Raw genomic sequence first — 14,463 nt, 5'->3', positions numbered from 1 at the left:
TCATACGTGTATTATCTCACGTGTCAAACGTTTTAACATATCGATACAACGTGAAAATGTTTTCTTCGACTTCCTTACCGGTTCAAATTTTTTGCAGCTGTTTTGGTTGAGTTTGGCTATCAAATATGGACCGTATAGACCTCTTGTGAAAAATCCTCCGTAGGAAAAAAGATGGCGGCTGTACATTTTACCACAATACCTTGCGAACCTACCTCTGCCATTATGCACCAGGTAAGCCATGTTTTGCAATATTCATCCCTGTACATGTACTAACAACATCGTGAATGCTAGGCTTGAAGATTTCAGAACTTTTCTGTACGTTTTTGTGGGCGTTGTTAAGGTTTCCACGTGCAAAGAATTATGGGTAAATTTACCAGTCTCCATCTGTTTTCCTACGGAGGCTTGAGTTCGAATTCCTGTCCCCAGCGGATGTCGTCGGAGTAAACGGCGACTGCTGTGACCTTGCCTAAGTTTCGAAAAGCAAAACAAAACGGACAACATACATGCTATGGTGTAACCTCTGCAACTTTGATTTTATCCTTGTCAAGATTATTATTACTCTATTTTTAAAGGCTAGTTCTAAGTTGGATCCTATACCTCGTAACTGCGTTTGGTTTGATATTATGAACCAATAAGTAACATAGGTCGACAATGGTACTGTCAACCTCTCTGAAAGAAGTTCAGTCACGGTGTTTTGAGTTATTTTGGCCGCGTACGGGATTACCTTTTAAATTTTTACGGAAACCTGAAATTAGTAGTCTTCTACAATGGAAAAGCACCAAAGAGATAATAATAATCAATAAAGGAACAAGGATGATTATGATGTAGAAGATTAACACGAATTACAAACGACGACTATTAAGTGACGCAGTTCTTTTAAGCATTCTCTTTTCATGATTCGTTCTAATAACCACCCCCCCCCCCAAAAAAAAAGGGAAAAAGCGAAAGCTCGGTTGTCTTTTTCTTCCTACAACTGAAACGACATTTCCTTTCTGAAACCTACTGAAAATCGTAAGAGTATTGGCTAAGGACATGTGCAAGGGTCAAACGAGGCATGCCTAAGTTTAAAATTCAAAGATTGATAACTCTTGTCGATTTCTCTAGACAACTCTTTAATATCCTGCGTCGGTTCGTAAGTTCTATGTCATTTCCTTCACAAGTGCTTCCGTTGTAATTCACAATAGCACCTTGGTTGTTATGATCTGGAGTGACAAGGCGTTTTTATCACGGGCTGTGTCAATACTGCATGGTGTCTGTGACTGTGAGTCATGAGAAACAACTTCTTCGGCGCCAAGACAACCCTGGCAGGATTGGCGCCTTTTGTAAGAGGTTTATTTTGCAAATTACTATTTTGGAAGAAAGCTTTTAAGCACTTAACAACGTTTAGGATCAAATGCTTAAGTCTTTTGCGTTTGTTTGAAGCAGTTATAAGAAAAGCCGTTATGCACACGGTGTGAAGTTTTTTTATTTCGCAAAAAGGCTTATTAAGACTATACTCGTTCTAAATCAGCCTCCCTCGCTACACACATGTTCCAGTTTAAAAATAGTGGTTAGATATTGAACAATAATGGTGTCATTGTTTAGCTAATAAAATATCGAAGGCTACTCAAAGCGTTAAAGAGCTTGATGACGTCACTGCACCTAGCGATGTGATAAACAAGTATAATATTTAAAAGGTTTTTGACCGATGTTTACAAGAATCTTTTCCAAGGTTTAAGATTCCGGATTCCGCTTATCTAAATAATGAAAGTCACTGATCTTTTCCCCAGAACTAGTTACAACTCCCACGACAGAAAACTCCAGAAAGCTCCGTTCATCCATAGCTATCTTGAGGCTCGTTTACATGTCATAGGTAAAAGGTTAGCTTGTACAAGAACAGGGTTGAAACGAAGTTGGGTGAAAGCTATTGAAGGTTTGCGCAAATGAGCGTTATGCCACTTAAGATAGCGTGCAGTTTCATAAAAAAAAAAAAACGTTATCGTCTTCGTGTGAAACAATACTAACCACCTTGCCCACCTTGTTTGCGTAGTCGGCACTCCCAAGAGCGATAAGGCAGAGGCCAAGACATCAAGAGAGGGTCTCTTCCTTTTTTTATTTGCGCGCTCACGAAAGTGCGCTCACGAAAGGCCATGCAAGGCGCCAGGAAATTTTCCACCAGTTTCGAGAATCATTTCAAATTCTTTTGCCTGTTCAATTGCTGCTGAGGCTTGCTGCTGTATACTCTTCTTTAGAGATTAGCCCCAATGCAAGACGCTGCAGTTTGTTGATATGTACCTACTGAGCGCTAATTGCTTTGCGGCGGGTAGTTTCGAATTGCGCATTGACATTATAGTGCCTTTGAATTTTATATCTTTTTATCTATGAAATGTTTCGATTCAATATCGGAACTTTTTTAATTTGAAAATAATCGGACCAAAAACCACAGTCTAATCCCATGAGCTCGATTTAAGCAATTTTAGTTCTCGAATTTGCCGAGCGTGGGATAAATATTATCAATATCAGTGATGTTTCAGGGCGGTTTCAGTTTTGTTTCAGGCTTTTCTTTCAACAACAAGTTCTTATTAGGCTTACTTTATACTGTATACTTTACTTTATCAGCATACACAGCATTAAAAAGTGTTTCAGAAGAAATTGTGTGCCCTCTTTATCGCGTGTTTCGTGCTGAGCTGGTTTCTTTTCCTTCCTGCGGAGGAAAAGAGACTTCGGTTGGAGCGGCTTGACAGACTTCGGAAGGAGCGGCTTGACACAGACCATAAAACGCATACCTGAACATACTCTTATTTTATCTACCCTATAGAGTAACTAGTGTAAGTCGCTAATACAAACAAATGTAGTTGAAATTGCGTCGTTTGGTTTTTTCCTTAATATGCAACTGTTCCGCGGCCGCCCCTCGTAATTGAAAAACCCTCAGCAATCCAAGCACTCTTCTCTTAAGTTTTATAGCGTGCACACAAAATTAGTTTTATTTTAATAGTTTGTTAATATAGCATAAATGGTTAGTGTCGTAATTTCGATTGAACTTTAGCATAAACTGTATAGAGTAAATATTGTTAGTTAGTAATTTGTTTTAATGCACTTGCGTATAACTCTATTAAAGGCCATACTTTTCTCTCGTCTTTCCAGAATTCTTCGGGCGTGACGAAGTCTTGATTGCTTTATTTACGGATTTGTATATTCGTTTGTAATTTTTTATGACATTGTTTGGTTGTTTGCTTTCGTCTGTTTTTCCCATGTAACTGTAACTTCACTGACGTGCATATCATGTTTTGATTTGATGGAAAAATGAACTAAATTGAAAAGGAAACCGTAGCTATAAATGGCTGCTATACAGTGTTTTGTTTGATTAGTTTTCCAAGAAATTAACGCCGGATATCACATGAACAAGGCCAGGGCTATAAATTTTATAAGAAGTTCTAGTGTGTTTTGGTCTAAGAGCTGCAAAGTTATGGCTCATTCACAATTAGGCAGTATATCACTGTCAGATGAAAAGGCACCGCTATCATATCTAACCTCTCTTTCACGAACAAAAAAATTTCCTCCCACATGTTCCTTTTCATCCAAGTCCTGAGTAGTATGAGTACCACTCATCTGATCAAGGATTTTGCTCTTCATTTTGCCGATTTTTTTAATCGTACTTGTCCTAAACTATAAAAGATGAGGCAGTAGATAAAAACGCCTTCACACAAGGAAATAATCTTTGGCAAACTTTTAACACTGGATTACCGAGTGGCATTGGGGAATGTACGACAGCTACTGCGAGAGGTCGGAAGGATACTCTGGGTGTAACTTCAAGCGAGTGGAAAGAGACCGTGCTAAGATGGGTTTAACATCATGGGCCGCAGCTGCAGGTGCGGCCAAGAACAGGGACAAGGGGAGGCAACTCATTCCTTTAGAGTAAGACTACAGAGGCGTTATTTTGGCGCCATCAAAACTAAAAATAACGAAACACGCGTTGACTTTCATAAGCTGACTCTGTTCGCGAATCACAGTATGAATTTCATCGGTGCACCGTTTTCAATGGATTAGTATTTCTACACTTATTACAACTGATGGCAGGATAAAAACATGTACACAAATATAGACAAATAAAACGCTCAAATACACAAATTCCTAAAAAAAACCTTACCAGATTCCTTTTCAACAAAGTTAAATTATCAATGTTATGTATAGACGGAAGTAAATATTCAAGTTATCCACTATTCGATCAAACTAGTAAAATTTAAAAAGATTGATCCTGGCATAGCCCCCCTTCAGTTTAATGTTATCTAAGCCTCCGAGGATGTTGCAGTCTTCTACGGAATAAAAATTTAAGTACTTAGTAATATCACATTTTCTAATCTACCAGTAGCTAATCGCGTGCTCTTGTCGGTTCCTCAATTGTATCGGATACTGACAAACTTGAATCTAACAGAAAGCTGTTACATTTCAGAGTTGTCAAAAATAGACCAAAAATTTAACAATGGGCTGTATGACTGCCGCGAGGCTGAGCAAATAGGCACCTTTTTTCTAGCTAGCGCTTAAACCCTTGATTCTACTGCAAGTCGCTGTAAAGGCTTGTAAAATTCCGTCCAGTGCTCAGTTTTCCTCCCAAAAACAAACATAATCGAGCCATTTTGTGCAGTTAATCACACTGTGGTCAATATCAGTCTTCGTTTTCAAGTATGTCCTTAGTTTAAGTAAAAACTCGTGAGTCGTTAATGAAAATAAATTTAAATTAAATTACTTGCTCCGTGTATTAGCGCACTCAACGCGCGAGATTCGTTTAATTTTTCTCGCTCTCGTGCATTCCAAAAGACAAGCAAACCGCACAGAAAGTGGCTGAAAAATCAGATTTTATGTCTATGCAACGAACGACTCTTTGTTGATAATTGTATAACAAAAGAAACGAAAGGTTTCCATAAATATGGGAAACATGTTCAACCAGTTAACATCAGAGCACGAGTGACCATCTTTGCGGAAAATGAAAACATGCCAGCAATTTTGTTCCTGCCGTGGAGTTTCAGGTGCCGGAAATGTTTGAGAAGTCCGCGGTTCTATCTTGTCTTAGGTCTGTGAGCTATTGCAAACTTTGTGTAGTCATTGCACGATTTTTGATCAAAACTGTTCACAAAGGTTCATAATCAATATTGAATTTAACACACTCGCCACATTTTCCACTCATGGAGCAATGGATCCTCATCTGATGACGTAACTTGCGCAATAAGTCAATCATTTTCCCTGTTACATAACTGGAACAAACCTCAATTTCTCACAACAAATATTTCAGTTTTCCAAAAATACTTCTTACGTTTCCCTTCAGTACTTTGCCCAAGTGCATTCTTAGTGATCTCGCTTTGTGTATGTACTTGCACTTAACTTATCTTCCCTTCATAAGGCTTGTATCCATAAGTTATCCGCACGAATGAAGTGTTTTTTCCTAAGACACAATTGCTTATTTTGGCCATACTAATGGAAGCTGAATCTCGTAGATCTTTACGAGATGAAGACGGCTTTTCCATCTTTGTTGTTCAGCGCGACCATATCTCACTATCTGTGCTCGTTAGCTAGCGTTTTACTGGAGCATGTTACTTGTAGCCTTGACGCAAATTGCAAACAAACAAGAGCTGAGACCATCTGAGAAAACCCAATATGCTCACATAAAATGCGAGTTAACTGGCGTGCATTTGCAAACTCTTCGTGCATAACAACACTTCTCAAGATGGCTTCGCTTAATCGAACCTCCGTGGGATCGTAATATGTGACAATTTTCTGCTTCTTTGACAAGTTAATTACAAAGAATGAAAGTGCTACATTGTTAAATTATAACGCACTCGTATATCCTTTATTTTTGAGAAAGTTTTGTTCCTCTTTGATTCGACAGATTAACTGTTCGAGTACTTACGTGGTCATGCGATACAAACGCCCATTAATAACCTTAGATGGCCTCTAATTTGAGTACAAGGTCACGTCAAAATCTGCGACTACGCAACCTTTCGAAACATCGGCAATTATCACCAAAACAAAAGGCAGCATTCCGATTGGCTGCTTTGTAATAAACACTTTAGACCAGAAAGGGTTTCTCTCGCATAAGCAATGAACGTTGATATCGGACAGTGTACGAGATTGTGACTGAGAAAATCGAGGAACAACATGGTTCGCCCCATGCAGGGCAAGGATTTTGGATGGTTCTTGCGCAAATAAGTGGTATTTTACATGCTTGGATTTGTCGCAATGTTGTCCGAAAAGTTGGAAGGATGGCTCACCATATTAAGTAAGTAACTGCACAACCGAGTGAAAATTACAAATCGGAAATCGATGAAGAATAGTTTACTAATTCAAGTTTGAATTTTTCCTTTCATGCTGTCAGCCGAGGACGGAAGCGAGTGGCTAAACCGACTGTGCGTGCTGTTTTCAAATGAAAAGAAGCTGAGGACGTTCGTCGATGATAACGTGAGTTGTTGGTGAATTCTCTCGTCTGAAAAGTTATACAACACTAAGAGACGTCAACCTTTACTGACATGAGATTTTAAGTGACTAATGCTTGTTCTTTTATCTCTTTCAAGGAATATCTCGACTGTGTTCGGTTTCTGGCTGCAACAAGTAAAATCAAGGCCAAACTCCTCGACTGTCCCGATCTGATCTCGAATCCAACACACGAAGGTAATTTCATCAAGTTTAATTCATTTCTTTCTTTTTTTTTTTTTTTTAAAAAAAATCATTTTGGATGCATCTATCATGTGTCCGTAGCAAGCAACGGAATATTGACTTATTCAAAGCATGAAACCGGTATCACAATATTGAAATGGCCCCTAATTTGATTTCTCTGGCCGCCTCCAAGCGTGTTTTTACGTCATGTGTTACTTTGGTGAAATATTCAAACAGCAGTCTCTCCCGCAGCTTTATCATTGTCAGAACTCCATCACAGGCCGCAACGGACAACTGGGCAAGAATATCTTTCAATAAAGAAACACTCTTCATTCTTATACACTGTCAGCGACTAAATTGGTAGCTTAAAGTTTACTGGCATCGCCGTGGCTATAACTTTTGTACCATTGCGATTCGTTTATTCGCGGTTTTGTCGGAGAACAATTCTTAACGTCAATGCTCGACTTAACCATCTCAAAATGATTATTAACGACAAGTCTTCATAGGCTGCTCTGTTGAGTTTTTCGACTTAGAACCAGCGGAAGATTTGATATTGTGTAGGTTGATTAAATAACCTTATATTATACATAATTTTCGTTCTGCTTTTTTAAGCAATTAGAGAGTAAACTCGCTTGTTTGGAATACTGATGACAAAAACAAACTCGAGCATGAACGAAAATTTCCTTGGTCGACTAATTTCTTTATGTCTATTCAAAGCAGGCCGTGTCTTTGTTTACATTCACTGATCTTGTAAAGCATGACAAAGGTCTTTGTTTGTGATGCTGCGTTCTGTTATGATAGTGGCAATTCAACGTGAGCAACATACGCCAAACTACTCGTCATAAGTTGGTGCGGAGATCTGAAGCTGTAGACAGAAACATCGGTAAAAAAAAGTACTCTTTTTTTAGCACCAAATTGATCATTTCAACCCCCGGGCAATGATGTTTAGTCACCCTCAAGCAATTTCTATTGTTTCGACAAATTGCCGCACTTTTGCATTTCCTTTCTGAGTTTATTTCTATTTTAAGGTTTGAATTAAATCCTTTGTCAAAGACCACTAACATTAAACAAGTTCCAAAGATTTTCCTGGCAGATCGTGATAAAGTAGAAACATTTTCTTCTAGATTTTCTTCCTCTGTTGACAATACACCCCCATGATACAAACAGCGGGGCCTATATTCACCTGTAGTCTTGTTCTCCGTCAGCTTTTCACTTCACGTTGGCGGTTTTTTTACGTAACTATTGTCCAACTTGTTAACATGTCAATCAAAGACGCCGACTGAGCCGAAATTCTCTTTGATCTTGCCGCGGTGAGATCAAGGGCTTATTCAATATAGAGGTCTCCAAACGGTTGCATGCTGATAATTTTGTAGGAGAAGTTTATAAATTTGTTATGTAAAGTGTATAAATATTTACTTTTTGTAGAGTTAAATATTTGTCTGTTTTTTCACTGCAAATTGGCAACTAATGTAAGCTGTCGGCGTTTCTTTTGAAATCGCAAATGGTCCAAGCCTTTCTCACCTTGTCTAGGTTAATTGTTTTATGATTTGTTGGTGTTAGCAAATTCACTCACAAAGGCTCAAAGCTGGATTTAAGACCTGGCTTTGCGGTTTTTTCATTGCGCTAAAAGAGGGATTACTTGAAACAATCATTTCCCTTTCAAGTAGTAATTATACATAATGTTGTCGATCCAAGCGAGTCACGTCATAAAGTATTTTTATTTGCTTTTTGCGTATTCAACATCCTGCGACGAGAAAAGCGCTTTTTACAACCAGTTACATCCTCGACCTTGCGAAACACTGATGCAATGTTTTTGATTCAACAGGTTTCGCAAGGGTGTTTATTAAACATAGAGATTTTGTATAACAAAATGAAATTGCAGGTTTATTAGTTATTCTGTTTGGCGGTCTTACTTTAATATTTGTGTTCGCGTGGAAAGCTTCTCGTTGCCATCGACTGTGGTTTAATACTATATGCACACAGTTTATGAGAGAGAAGCTTAATCAACCTTATTCAATAGGCGGCGTTATATGCGTCTACAATTAGTTTACAGAATCGTGAACGATTATAACTGTCCCAGGCAACTACAAGGCTATTTTGTATTACGATCCGACCTCCTTGGTAAGGTCTTGAGAGACAACAGAGAACTTCATCTCCCTAGAACTAAAACTGCTATGGGCCAGTCCACATTCATGGACGCTGCTGCCAAGGAATGGAATGACCTCCCAAACGACCATCGAAACTGCAGTAGTCTGAAAATTTTTTAAGCTAAACTTTTTAAATTTTTTAGTGATTTAGACAAGACTGATCATAAATGTAGTGTTTAGATTATTATTTTTTATTATTGTTTGACTGATTATTGTTTTTTACCATGTAATTTATAGATACTGATCATCGGTTTATACCAGCGTCTTCCTCCCGGACTTCGCTGATCGGTCTTTCAGTTTTAAATGAAGCTTTTATCATTATTATTATTATTATTATTATTATTATTATTATTATTATTATTATTACTATTATTATTACTATTATCATTATTATAGCAGTTTTTGAAAGAATTAAAAGGAAGCGATTAATCATTTGAGTAGGAAAATTATATTTCCTGAAATTGTCATGTCTCCTCAAGAAATTAGCTGATCTTTTTAAACTGTTATCAAAGAGAATTTGAAATAAATTTTCAATTTAACTTCCAATATTAATGCTGTTTTTAAAACGAACGTTTATGCCACGTTTTAATTTCCAAAAAGGCATTGAAATTGGACTAGAAGTAAAGGTAAAACAATGTAAATTGTTTTGAAAGCATTTTGATCAATTGATTCATTCAAAAGTAAAATATGTTACTTCTTGGCATACATTATTCCAGCTCGAATCAACTTACCCATATTAGGACTTGTAAGCCAACAGAAATATTAAGCCTTGTTTTTATTTTGTTATGTTTTGCGGAATTTGTGTTGTTTGATGTGTTTGCTGTTGCCTACATACAAGTTCTCTTTAAAACTTTCCCGTTTCTAGAAACTTTATCAGAATCGACCTCAATATGTCGATATAATTACTCGCTATCGATGATTGGATTGTTTCGTTCGTCTACCAAAAGATCCTTCCTTCTCAGGTCAGCTAGGATTGTGGCTTGATAATTTGATAATCCCATCGATCTCGGATAGTAAATATGAAATATTGCGTGTCCGGCAACATCCGATTATTATGGTTCTGTTGTCACAAAAGTAAAAAAGTCGCTCACTGGAAACCAAATGAGGATTTTGACGAAGGCGTTCTCTTTGAGGCGTGACAACAGAAGCTATTAATAAGCTGACCACCGGAAAAAGAACAGTATTTCACATCTGGGTATAGGGATGACGTTTAATCAAGTATATTTCAATTGAGAAAATTAACAATCATTAAACTGGAAAGGTGATCCAAACAAAGCGCATGACGGCATGGTCTTTACACTTTCCTTACCACACAAAAATCAGTGTAAGCCGGGCGTTATCATTAAAAATGGCTGCAGGTAACATTGTCGCTGAAGGGACCTTCTGAACTTAGCTCATGCGAAAAAAAAAACTTCCCCGCTGACCGCTTGAAATGAATATCTCACAAGTGGGATCTTATGAAGTGACGAAGTTTAATCATAATACTTCATGTAAAAAAAAAAATAACAATCATAAAGCTGGTACGAAGATCCAAAAGAAACCAGGCACATGCGTAGTCGTTTTAATTGACGTGAAATATTATCAAAATCTCCAAATTTCAATTTCTCGTGAGCAAAATGAAACAGGGAAGAGTTGTTACTAAAAATAATCAACAGTACAGGCAATATAACAAAAACCAACATCTCCAAATTCCAATTGGACCAGGATAGAGGACCTGCATGAAAACCAGCTAAGGCTGATGTGGCTTCCTCTCTAAAGATTGTAATTTATTAAGGTACTTCCCGTCCACCACAAAAGAAGAAGCGTCAAAAATGCTGTAAACTTGTAATGCGCAATCAAAAACATCAAACACCCATAATGCTGGTAAGATGACCCAAACGAAACCGCTCGTGTTCTTTTGATATTACTTACGCCTCGTGAGCAAAATGAAACAAGGAAGAGTTGTTATAAAAAATAACTATAACTACAGGCAACGCGTTATTGTTCCAGTGAAGCTATTGAATAGTACGGACGAGACCAGTAAGGTTAGCGCAAATGAGTTCCTCGCTGACCAATAGTATAAGGAGCATTTTCTATCAAGTATGCTATAAACTGAAGAAGGTCAATTAAAATACTTTGATGACTAAAAGTTTCATAAAACTGGAAAGGTGACCCAAAAAGACTTGAAATCTGCTTCGTACCGGTGTTGTGGCTTACATCGCAAGAAAATGAAATTGAGTTATCGCTGCAGCCTCGTCCACACTACCGCGAAAGAGTTTGAAAACGCAGCTTTATTTCTACGGTTAGGCCTACCGTCCACTAATCCGTCGCGAAAACGGAGCTTTTCGAACACGCTCATCAAAACCGGAGGCGTTTGAAAACGCCGACCTTTCGTTTTCGTGTGGATAGAAAACAAACGGAGCTTTTTGAAAACGATGACGTCACGGTACTCATGTGATTTCCCTGCCCGAGTGTTTTTTGAAACACGAATCCAAAATGACCGGTGATTGTTGCTGCGCCGTTTTTAAATTCGTCCGGCGTAGTGTGAACGGAAAACATGTTGCGTCTTCAGAGTGAAACCTGCGTACATTCCTCCGGCGTAGTGTGGACGGGGCCTGGAGAATAACTACCGGTCACTTCGATCATTGTAGCGTAAGTGAAGCTTCTGAATCAGTTCAAGCGGAGCAAGTTAGGTTCTTGCATTCTTACAAGGTCGCGTGTCAAATTAATAGTCTTTCGCGCGTTCAAAAGACCTTGAATAGTTAGTTTTTCTCTTTCAAGGAGAAGTTGAGTGCTTACTGCTATACTTCCACCCAAATAACTCATGAAAATTTGTTCCGGTCAGTGTAGTAAAATTAAAACGTCTTGCAACAACACTTACCGAATGCAATCCTGGACGAGGCAATCGATGACTTTTACTGGTAGATTTTTACTTCCGGACGTTAAAAAGAGAATTGTCTATGTCTTAGTAATCTGAATGTAATTTAATAACGTATGGAAAAATTGAAGCTAATGATACTTTTCGTTCGATCGAAGTGAGCACATGTTCTGATTTCTTCGTTCAATATAACACCTGGTATTTTAAAAAGTTAATTGAGCTTTATGTCGCAACGTATTAAGTATATTGAGTCATATTTTGCAGTGAACAAAATTGCCTTGAGACCTCTGATGTATCGTTTACAAAGGTCGAAAAAAACTGAAAACATAACAATAGTAAAATCAAACCCGAGAGGGGACAGTTAAAACTGGGGAAGACTGGTACGGATTACGAAGCGCGAATGTACAAACAATAGGGCCAATTTTTGAACAGAGCTTTAACAAATTTATAGACTGATTTGGTATGCGCCTAACACAGACTAAAACCATAGTATGAACCCACTGTTAAAGGCATATGACTAGGTTTAGATGTTTTCCCACGCAAAAGCAGTATATACCTTTGACTTCGCCAGTGCATACAGATTCTATCTTAAGAGGGAAAATATAAGGAGTACTTTACTAAGTAATTAGCAAGTGATTTGCAAGTTAGGTGTGCTGATTTTAAGGCATATTATACGGTGGTCTCATCTCAATTCAAGAAGGGAGATAACTATTTTTCTACCAGACTGCTCACAACATTTAGAAGCTCCAAGAGTACAATAGTTAAAATTGCTACATCATTGACATTAGTGCGGCCTTAAATAGTGTATTGTCCAGCCCCCCCCCCCCCCCCCCCCATCAGGTGCGATGTTAAAGACGAAGAGCGGCGAAATTTCCCCCCTCTGTCGGTCTTGTGGCAAAGCTGCGTGCATCATGTTGTCCTCGTCTGAAAACGAATGCCAGCTGCCCTAGGCCGGCTTGTTCTTCTCTAATAGCTTCTAATGTGACCTTCGATCACTATCGAAAGGCTTTTCAGTATCAGGCCACGCGCTTCAGATTCCAGCGCCTTCTTGTGTTGATTCAATCGGGAATAACACTGAGTTTACTCGACAGTGTTGTTATTTCTTGCAGGACTTTCCCGCGCATACCGCTTATCACGCCGCCGGAGCCGCTCTGAAGACGCATTGGCAACACAGAATGGCCACCGTTCATCATTTAAGCTAAGTGTAAGTTTCCTGTCATGGAGACCTATTCATGTTTATTCACCATGTACCGCAAGACTTTTGAGCCATACCAACATTTACAATTACCAGTCGTCCTATATTAATAAGTGCTTTCTCTAAGGCGCCATGTTAACTGAATGCTATAGGATTTTTTTCAGCTCCCTTGGCAAATTTTAATGCTTGGGGATAATTTTTTTTTACTCTTCGTTTTTGCTATTTCGTAAGAGCTATGCGATAACTTATCCCTCTAAAATTCTTAAGGGAAATGACACATTCATATAAATCTTTGTTACAGTACTCTCGAGGGTACTTCTTATCAACCAGATATGTGATAAGTTCTAATATATTTAAGGGTTCTTTTGTGCCATCCACCTGGTTGTATACGACGTAAAAGTGAATGAACATTTATGTCAGTACATTGTCAAATGGGCTAATGACGAAAACAATAAACGAAATTGTCGATAACAGGGCACTGTGATATTTTACCGCCAATGTCTAACTTAAGAAAACAGTTACGGCACCGTAAGTCGTGGAAACTACTGAACGAAAAATGTTGCTGTGGTGTTGCACCAATTTAATTGGAATTGCAAATTTGTCCAGTGGGTAGTAATAGCTTAAGAGATAGCAATCTAGAAATTGTATTGTTCTGTGCTAAAATGTGGTACGGGACCTAATGGTTTTTATGTCAAATTACCATAATGTAATTATAAAGTTTAGCTGTGCTTAGCTTTAGGCCATCTTTATGTGTCTTTTGTTGTCGTTTTTTCCGCTTATGTTATGATTTCCCACGTCAGTTACCGTTGAGAATATCAAATTATTTTCCAAACGACGAAATCCCTTCAATCTTTTTGGCTTTTTTCCTTAAATCTAAACCGACCACTCAAGTGTTAGGTGGATTTTTTCTGCTGTCATCCGCTGTCAAGATTAACTGAAAAGCTAGACAAATTTGTGCGTAAATCTTTCGGGATTTTTCGTTGACTTCCTTTCCGTTTCCGTTTTTGTCTGTTAAATTTCAATAACGAAACATAAATGCCTTAACAGCTTATTTATTTTGAATTTCACCTCCGGTTTGCTCACGGTCAAAGCCTGGACCTGACTGTTTCTCAGCATTTCTTCAAACAGGCGCGGCGTGGTAAACAAGGCATGCATTGAAATTTATAATAACACATCTTCCTGTGACTTTGAGACAATAATCACGCGACTGTCAACTGATCTATAGCCCGACAAAATTTGGCCACGTAACAAATTCTATACTGTACAATTTCACTTTAAACTGTATGTCTGAGGTAAGTGTTACTGATGGTTTTGAACTCGTGTCGTAATTAATGTCTCTGCTTTGCTTAACTGCGCTGTCGCAAGTCGTTTAATCTCTAAATTACGACTTACAGCACGTGACAGGGAATTTTTTTAAAGTAAACTCGGTGTTCGTGTTAGCGGTGAAACCTCAAATAGCGAAGTAGATTTATTGAAGTGCGGGCGCTATGTGCGGTCATTCTCGTGATTGAGTACTGAATAAGTAATGCTATGACCTTGCATTGCATCTCTTTGAAATAACTTTGACAGATTTGTAGGTGTACTATATAGACAGTCGTATGCAACATCTTTTGCTGTAACCTGCTAATTTGTGTTTTTAT

The 14,463-nt window shown here is 38.2% G+C and overlaps 1 protein-coding gene across 4 annotated transcripts in view; it reads left to right on the top strand.

Moving 5' to 3' along the window:
* Positions 1-157: 157 nt before the first annotated feature.
* The window catches only part of LOC145496073 (disabled homolog 2-interacting protein-like), a 36,999-nt gene continuing 22,693 nt past the window's right edge, over positions 158-14,463 (top strand). Inside the window, exons 1-4 of one of the 4 annotated variants that reach the window (XM_081475722.1) lie at positions 158-231; positions 6,347-6,429; positions 6,543-6,639; positions 12,738-12,832. Coding sequence is in view for 2 of the 4 variants with exons in the window: in XM_081475693.1 (XP_081331819.1) it covers positions 6,193-6,250; positions 6,347-6,429; positions 6,543-6,639; positions 12,738-12,832 (333 nt within the window). In the remaining 2 variants the exon portion in view is untranslated. Of the gene's footprint in view, positions 232-4,764; positions 6,251-6,346; positions 6,430-6,542; positions 6,640-12,737; positions 12,833-12,957; positions 14,116-14,463 lie in introns of those variants that run through there. The other 3 variants (XM_081475693.1, XM_081475740.1, XM_081475698.1) reach the window with 3 other exon arrangements.

Source organism: Orbicella franksi, chromosome 1 (assembly GCF_964199315.1).
Source record: "Orbicella franksi chromosome 1, jaOrbFran1.1, whole genome shotgun sequence".
Classification (NCBI taxonomy): Eukaryota; Metazoa; Cnidaria; class Anthozoa; order Scleractinia; family Merulinidae; genus Orbicella; species Orbicella franksi.
Note: the sequence above shows the minus strand (reverse complement) of the source record. Positions and strands in the feature narration are given on the sequence as shown.